This window comes from Chlorocebus sabaeus, chromosome 27 (genome assembly GCF_047675955.1).
Source record: "Chlorocebus sabaeus isolate Y175 chromosome 27, mChlSab1.0.hap1, whole genome shotgun sequence".
In the NCBI taxonomy this organism is placed as follows: domain Eukaryota; kingdom Metazoa; phylum Chordata; class Mammalia; order Primates; family Cercopithecidae; genus Chlorocebus; species Chlorocebus sabaeus.
Window position 1 is genome coordinate 48,750,066 of NC_132930.1, and position 8,252 is coordinate 48,758,317.

Here is an 8,252-nt window from a genome sequence, read left to right on the forward strand (position 1 = left end):
ACGGGGTTTCTCCACTGTTGGTCAGGCTGGTCTCGAACTCCTGACGACATCAGGTGATCTGCTCACCTCAACCTCCCAAAGTGCTGGGATTACAGGCATGAGCCACCGCACCCAGCCAACAATTTCAACTAACCATATAGTATTGAGCATAAGTTACTTAACAAAAGATGCCTGCCATTGTTATTATTTGTGGTTCTGTGTGTTCAATGTACAGGGTTTTGTTTTAATCAGGTGGTGTGAGGCCGAAGGATGAGGAGGCAACGGCTGTGAGGAAAGGAGTTTCCACTCATAGTTCCCCAGAGACCCCCAGGGAGGGAGTGAGGGGAGACCTAGCACCTTGGTTGTGGTTCTCATGGGAGGATCAGGCAGGGTGAGTGGAACAGGCCGCCCAGGCTTGGGGTTGGCTCTGAACATGGGCTCTGGATTTGTTGGCTTTCGTATCAGAAGTGTGCTCACCATGGCCTCCTGCCTCTAGGAACTGGCTGTCCCTAGGAGGGCAGTCTCTGCAGGGTCCACAAGCCTCCAGATGCCAAACCATGGTAAAAGACAGAAGTGAAGGCAACACTCACACAGCCTAGTAGGACAGCTCTCCTTCTTGCTCTTAGCTGTTCTTTGGAGCCTTCTCAGGGTCACCTGCAGACTCAGGAGTTATGATACCTCCCGCAGGCAGCATCCTCACAAGGTCCGCACAGCCCCGGGGCAAAGACAAGACCCCCGTTGCGGGTACGGAGACTGCCTTGTGCCTCACAGGCCTGTGACCCCCTGACGTGCCGCCGCAGGCAGGCACTGGGCAGTCACCAGTCACTGCGCTGGGGAAGCCTAATGCTCGGGCTCCCTCACCAGGTGGCTTTTCCCAGCCTGGGGTCCACGAGCAGGTGCTGCTTGAGAACTCAGTCGTCACATCTCCCCTTTCACGTTACAAGGCGCCTGGAGAAAGCAAACACGGGTGGGATGCTGAAAGAACTTCTGGACGTGCTTTTGCCCTTCCGGCAGTTCTTAGGGGAGCAGGAGCCAAGGCTTGGGAGAGGTGGGGGAGGAAGCTTGTGCTCCAGATGCTCATTGAGCACCTGTGTATGCCAGGCACAGTCTGCATGCCCACGGCTGCCCCCATGACGGGCAGGCCCCTTCGCAGAGCCCCCAGGCCGAGGGCCCCTGAGTGAGGCTGAAGCTCAGCTGGGACTGGCCAGTTCATTTTCAGGTCTCGCTTTCCAGCTGCTGATGATTCAGATGGCTTACATATTCTCTAAGCTGCAGAGGTGCATAAAGGTAGAAAGATTAAAATGTGGGATATTTACGCCCTCATGTGGAAGACCTGGGGTTGCTCAGGGTGCCGTGCTGGCACCAGGGCTGCGCGTGACCGAAGAGGAACCCGCGTGCCTGTGTGTCTCTGCCTGCCTCTGCCCTCGTGGCGGAGAGGCAGTGACAGCTACCGAGAAGCGCAGCAGGCTGGCCTGGTCGTCATCCTCAAAGCACCGTGATGTGTTACCGTGAACGACTCGTGTTTTATTCTTGTTCTACCACAGGCAGTGTCTCCTCCCGGGCCCCTGAGCATCCCGGCCTGACGCCAAGTCAGAGGAGCGTGGGAAAGCCTCTCAGGTAGTATCCCCCGCAAGCACCTTCCTCACAGCGTTTTAAAGGAAATTGTCAGCAAAATAAAACTGCTCATCATCTCACCCACAGAATTACTGCTAAAAGTTTAATGTGTTGCTTTTCATCCCCCTTTTTTTTTTTTTTTTTTTTTTGAGGCGGAGTTTCGCTCTGTCGCCCAGGCTGGAGTGCAGTGGCCGGATCTCAGCTCACTGCAAGCTCCGCCTCCCGGGTTCACACCATTCTCCTGCCTCAGCCTCCCGAGTAGCTGGGACTACAGGCGCCCGCCACCTCGCCCGGCTAGATTTTTGTATTTTTTAGTAGACACGGGGTTTCACCGGGTTAGCCAGGATGGTCTTGATCTCCTGACCTCGTGATTCGCCCGTCTCGGCCTCCCAAAGTGCTGGGATTACAGGCTTGAGCCACCGCGCCCGGCCTTCATCCCTTTTTTTACACGCTTTGAGTGAGGTTTTGTTGCATATACCACTTTAGAGTTTGCTTCTTTTTATAGCCAGAGTTTCACTCTTTGTTGCCCAGACTGGAGTGCAATGGCGCGATCTTGGCTCACTGCAACCTCCACCTCCCGGGTTTATGTGATTCTCCTGCCTCAGCCTCCCGAGTAGCTGGGATTACAGGCGTGCTCCACCAAGCATGGCTAATTTTGTATTTTTAGTGGAGACGGGGTTTCTCCATGTTGGTCAGGCTGGTCTCGAACTCCCGACCTCAGGTGATCTGCCCACCTCAGCCTCCCGAAATGCTGGGATTACAGGCATCAGCCACCGTGCCTGGCCAGGAGTTTGCTTTTTTGAAGCTAAGATACAACGTAGACATTTGCCCTGTTGCTAAAATCTTCAAAAGAACCACGTGATGACTGTGTGCTATTTTACCACAAGAATAGGCGTGGGTCAGCAGGCGTCTTCTATAAAGGTTAGGTAGTAAATATGTTTGACTTTTTGGGCAGCTGCTCAGCTCTGCCTCTGTATTGAGAAGGCTGGGGCAGGCAGTGTGTAAATTAATGGGTGTGGCTGGGTTCCAGTAAAACTTTATTTACAAAAGCAGGTGGCAGGCTGGACTCAGCCCCAGCCCCAGAACAGACCACAGTTCACCTCCCCACGCTCTTCTTCTCAGACCTCTGGGTGGCCTCCCACTCCGTCTGCTGCATATTTAAGTACACACCGATGTCTCTGTCAGCTGAACTCAAGTGTTCAAAGGTCCGGTGCTCTCTCTAAAAGGCAGACCCTCCCATGTCAGCCCCCCCGAGTCCTTGAACGGCTTTTAATGCCTGTTGTCCAGTCCACCCCTGGCTGCCTGCAGGCCTCAGCGTTCTCTCACATCCCCACCTCCCAACCCCGCTGGCCTGGGGTGTTGACCCTCCTGGGTGCCCACGGGCCCTGCAGCGTCTGTCCATGTCTTCTGCTGGCCGCCTGGTGGGGCTGTGCGTGCTGGTCCAAGGTACTCAGAGATGCTTGTGAATCCAGGCCTTTAAAACCACAAAACCATCAGTGCTCTAATTGTCATGTCACCAGAGATGCTTGGAGCATTAATAATTTTGTATTTCTTGAATTTATTAGGATTCCACCTCTGCAAATCCCCTACAAGGGACCACCGCTAACGCCAACACCACAGTTACCAGGGAGAACAGGAGGAGGGGACTCTCCAAGCTTCGGGAGCTCCCAGGCCGGGCTGCCCCCCAGGCCGCCCATCAGCATCGCCAGCCTGCTGCAGAGGCAGTGTTCAGGCAAGTGCTCAGCAGCCTCGGAAGGAAACGCTCTTGGGAAAGTGCATGTGTAAAGAAGTCTTTAAGTGTGCGCCAAGGGCAGACACGGAGCTCTAAACGTTCTCAAGAGTTGTGTTTCTGAGCTTTGCCTTAGCCGTTCAGAAACGTAGCAAGGTTCACTTTTATATTCATTGTGAATTTCCAAAATTACAACTTAAAACATATTGATAATACTCTGAAAATACTAAGATGAATCTGAATTTTTAAAAGTACACATTTTAGTGAATAAACTCTTCTCCCCACCTTATTTTTTGTATGTAACATGTGCACCCTCATTTTCCTCAACAGTGTGAAGTTTTGAAGTCATTTCAAAGACAAAGTAGATGTGTTTTTATTGCGACTCTCAATGCTTCCTGCAGGACCTGCTCACCTTGGGGCAGTGACACGTGAAAGATGAACACCCAGCCACCCGCTCTGCCCCTTCCAGTCCTCCAGCCTTCTGCCCACTAGCATGTGTACGGTAGACAGCCAATGCGACTACACTTTCTCACTTGATGAAATAATTAAGTAATGTAGTCGAATAAAGTATTTTTCTGATTATCACGGGTAGCGTATATGTGATATGTTTGAAACTTCACTCTTAACAACTTGGAACTTCCTTAAAATGTTGATGCTGGAGGCAAAACGAACACCTGCCTGTTGATTTACTGTGAGAAGGTTCTGGCTGCAGCTCCTGGGGGAAACAGGTCTGCTGTGGGGTGCGCACGCCGCGTGGGTCCGCTCCGCCGCATCCTGTGTTAGGTGATTACTATGCGTTCTGTTCACACAGTACTCAGCTGGCCTGTGATGCCAGCTTCAGCGGATAAATCTGTCAGGTCCGGAGATGGATTCCGGGCCTGAGCTCATCCTGCAGGTGCAGCCTGTGTGCGTGGAGCCGCCTCCTCCGTCAGGAGGGTGGGGTTTCCTGCAGGGGACGCCCCTGTGCACGGGGCTCCCAGAGAGGCTCAGACCCCACGTCTCTCCCGCCAGCCGGGACCACACAGGGTTGGAAAAGAGGCTTATGGGGTTAGTTCTAATCTTTTAGTTTGCATTTACCTAAAAAGTGTCAGCTTTATCTCACTCAAGTTAACCGAGTTAACAGCAGCCGAGCACCACGTGAAGCAAGAGAATCCTCACCTTCACTGCAGGCGGAGCTGAGGCACTGCCAGGCTGCACACAGAGACTTCATTTCAGGTGAGGCATCCCTGCCTTCACAGCAGCCTCCCAGGCGCCTGCTCTAGGCCCTCCAGATGCCAGAATGCCTGGGCTGCAGGACAGAGGGTGCCCATGTCCTTCTGGAAGTCACGGCATTCATGGCTGCCCCCTCTTGGGGGCTGACTGTCCCCTCCGGGAGCTGACTGTCCCCTCTGCCGGGAGCTGACTGTCCCCTCTGCCGGGAGCTGACTGTCCCCTCCGGGAGCTGACTGTCCCCACTGCCGGGAGCTGACTATCCTCTCCGGGAGCTGACTGTCCCCTCCGGGAGCTGACTGTCCCCTCTGCCAGGAGCTGACTGTCCCCTCCGGGAGCTGACTGTTCCCTCTATGAGCTGACTGTCCCCTCCGGGAGCTGACTGTCTCTTCTGGGAGCTGACTGTCCCCTCCGGGAGCTGACTGTGCTCCAAAACTCATGCTAAAATCAGATATGCAGAAATCCTTTAGAAATGTGCATGTTCTAAGTCAGTTTCATTCCCGGAAATTTCAAAACGTAAAATCGTGAATCGAATGATGGCGCTGATGTTTCCTTCCCTGTGTGTGCTGTGTGCTATGTGCATGAGGGCTTCACACGTCCAGCTGCATGAGAAATACAAGCGGGAGGAATCGCTTCTCTGCCTGCAGCTGCCGTTCTCGCGGTTTACCTCGCAGGGCTCTGCTCAGTCTGCAGCCGCCGCCTTGGTTCTGGCAGGTGGACTTGCTGGAGCTGATCCTGCAAAGGAACGTGGCCGGGGCCGTCCTCATGCCTGAGGTGTTCCTTAAGGGGCTTCTTTGAAAACTTTGCCAAGAAATATTCCCCGGGGCTGCCGTGCTGCCTCAGCCTCTCTCCAGGCAGCGCCGGGCCCTTCTGTCTGGGGGCTGATGACTCGTCCCTGATTTTAAAATCTTAGTTTCTTCCATCACTTCACCTTTCTAGACATAAACTTGAGGCCACACTTACAGAATTTCCTGTTCTTTATTGTTGTTTTTCACAGTTGAGCCTGCTTTTGGCCAGGGTCCACCCCACAGCACCTGGTTCTGTACAGACGTTCGCCAGGGGCAGCCCTTGTGCCTTGATTTGCCACTGGCCCACATCGGCACACCTTTCTTCCCTTTCCAGTGATTGTCACTGGAAAAGGCACAATTTAGTAAAACATCCAGACAGTGGCACAAGCCTACTCCGTGGATGGGGGCGACAGACAGTACTGTCGAGGCGGAACTGCCATCTATCCTCACGCAGTGCCTGAAAGCCCACGTTCAGCCCAGGAACAGCAGCGCAGGGCCTGAGGGATGATGTGTGAAGGCACCAGCTGTGTGAAACAAGACTGTGAAAGCCCAGGGCGAGCCATGGGGTCGTGATGGAGCAGCAGAGGCTGGCAGGGGGGCAGGAACACGGAGGGGCAGTGCCCTCCGCTCTTCGTGCGTCCTGGGCTAGAAGTGGGCGGCACCTTTTCTGCGGGCTCCACCACACCCACGTGTGGGTGTACAGCAGCCAAGCCTTTCCCCCCACCCCCCACCACCCACGGTGAGTTGTCCTGCCCAGTGGTGTCTCATGGGCTGGGCTGCAGGCAGTTGGGGGGCTGCCTCCACCACTCATGGTGCAGCTGTGATTCAGGGCCAAGACTTAACCTTGGGCTGAGTCCCCCACTGCTGTGCAGCCTCACACATCATCCCTCAGGCCCCGCGCTGCTGCAAGGACAGGTGGGAGTTCCGCCTCGGCAGTGCTATCCATCAGGTCTATCCACAGAATAGCTTTGTGCCACTGTCTGGATGTTTTACTAAATTTTTTCTTTTTTGGTGAAAAAAGATGGTTCCCTGCTGTATTAGTCTGTTCTCACACTGCTATTATATTAAAGACATACCCAATCGAGACAGGATAGTTTATAAAGGAAAAGGGTCGAATGGACTCACAGCCCCACATGGCTGGGGAGGCCTCACAGTCATGGCAGAAAGAGAAGAAGGAGCAAAGGCACATCTTACATGGCGGCAGGCACAGAGTGTGTGCAGGGAACTGCTCCTATAAAATCATCAGATCTCATGAGACTTATTCACTCTCATGAGACCATGAGACCAGCATGGGAAAGACCCGCCCACATGATTCAGTTACCTCCCATGGGGTCCCTCCCACAACGTGGGAATTATGGGAGCCACAGTTCAAGAGGAGATTGGGTGGGGACACAGCCAAACCATATCACCTGCCCGTCTGAGCACCATGTCCATCTCATCAACCAGCACAGCAAGGCCCTCGCAGTGACGGCATAGAGAGGCAGTTGCCAACAAGAGCATGTGGTTCGAGCTCTTTATGTGTTACGGGAAGTCCAGAAGTGCCAGGGGAGTGGACACGTTTCCCGTTGTGATTTTTATTTTCTTGCTAAACTTCTGAGTTTTGAAGGAAAAAAATATTTGAAACTGAAGCTAATGTTTATAGAAAGATGTCACTAATGCTGGGCGGGATTTGGAGGAAATGCTGAGGAAGGAACTCGGCCAGGAAGAAGGAAGCCGTTCACTGGATGGATTAGTGCAGACGGACTCCGTGAGTCCACGCAGCATTCTTCGGGAAAATAATGTGATGTTTGCTCAATTTGACCACACTTAGTTTCCTTCAAGATGTTCGCCATTAAGAATGCTGTTGTCTGCAAATTAAGTGAAAAATGGTCATTTTGCTGGCAGCGTGAGAATGTTTAGTTTCACAGCTAGTTCCTGAGAAACAGGCAAAATACTTCCGGGTTAACAGTGGCCTCAGCCACGTTTCCATCCGTTCCCATCCGAGCGACCCGCGGCCTCTGCGGCAGTGCTGGCCGGCACCGCTAGAGGGCACTAGACCAAGGGAGCCTGAGCGGCGCCGGCGCCCGGCTGGGTTTGTTCCCCAGGAAAGCGTCTGTGGAGCGCCGCCCGCCCGCCGAGTGTAAAAGCCTTGAGCACCTCAGCAAAGCAACGACCTGGGCTGATGAGGCAGGGTTCGGGGGCTCCATTTGCTGTGCGTGAAGGCAGTGCCCAGCAGGCACAACCAGCACTTGTGCTGTGCCATCCGCCAGCTGCCCGGCTTGTCCACGACCAGGGAAGCAGCGGGGCATCCTCAGGCTGCTCCCTGTGGGGTGCTGTCTGTCAAACAGCAGCAGCAAACCCAGAAGCCGAGGAGAGACACAGCATTCGAGGAAAGAACATAGAAGCGCAGGCCGTGGCGCTCAGAAACTGCCATATGTAGACCGGGCGCGGCGGCTCACACCTGTAATCCCAGCACTTTGGGAGGCCAAGGCGGGCGGATCACGAGGTCTGGAGATCGAGACCATCCTGGCTAACACGGTGAAACCCCGTCTCTACTAAAACTACAACAAACTAGCCGGGCGAGGTGGCGGCGCCTGTAGTCCCAGCTACTCGGGAGGCTGAGGCAGGAGAATGGCGTGAACCCGGGAGGCGGAGCTTGCAGTGAGGTGAGATCCGGCCACTGCACTCCAGCCTGGGCGACAGAGCGAGACTCCGTCTCAAAAAAAAAAAAAAAAAAAAAAAAAACTGCCATATTTAGATATCACACGGAGCCACAGGGTAAGTCTTTAGACTGGATTCTTGCTTTTACAAGTAGTGCAGACCCCACAATGGTCCTTCAGAAGCAAATGCACAGCATGGACATAAAACGATGAGACCAACTATGAACTTCTCAGGGCGGCTTCACAGCCTGGGCTGTGTCTTACGATGCATTATATTCAAATGTGCCCAGTGAT

The 8,252-nt window shown here is 53.8% G+C and overlaps 1 protein-coding gene across 1 annotated transcript in view; it reads left to right on the forward strand.

Annotated features, from left to right (window-relative positions):
* The window catches only part of LOC103246511 (probable E3 SUMO-protein ligase RNF212), a 62,760-nt gene extending 58,853 nt beyond the window's left edge, over positions 1-3,907 (forward strand). Inside the window, exons 10-12 of the mRNA XM_073012596.1 lie at positions 1,524-1,596; positions 3,159-3,325; positions 3,653-3,907. Of these exons, the coding sequence (XP_072868697.1) occupies positions 1,524-1,596; positions 3,159-3,325; positions 3,653-3,657 (245 nt within the window). The 3' untranslated portion in view covers positions 3,658-3,907. The remainder of the gene's footprint in view (positions 1-1,523; positions 1,597-3,158; positions 3,326-3,652) is intronic.
* The last annotated feature ends 4,345 nt before the right edge of the window (positions 3,908-8,252 follow it).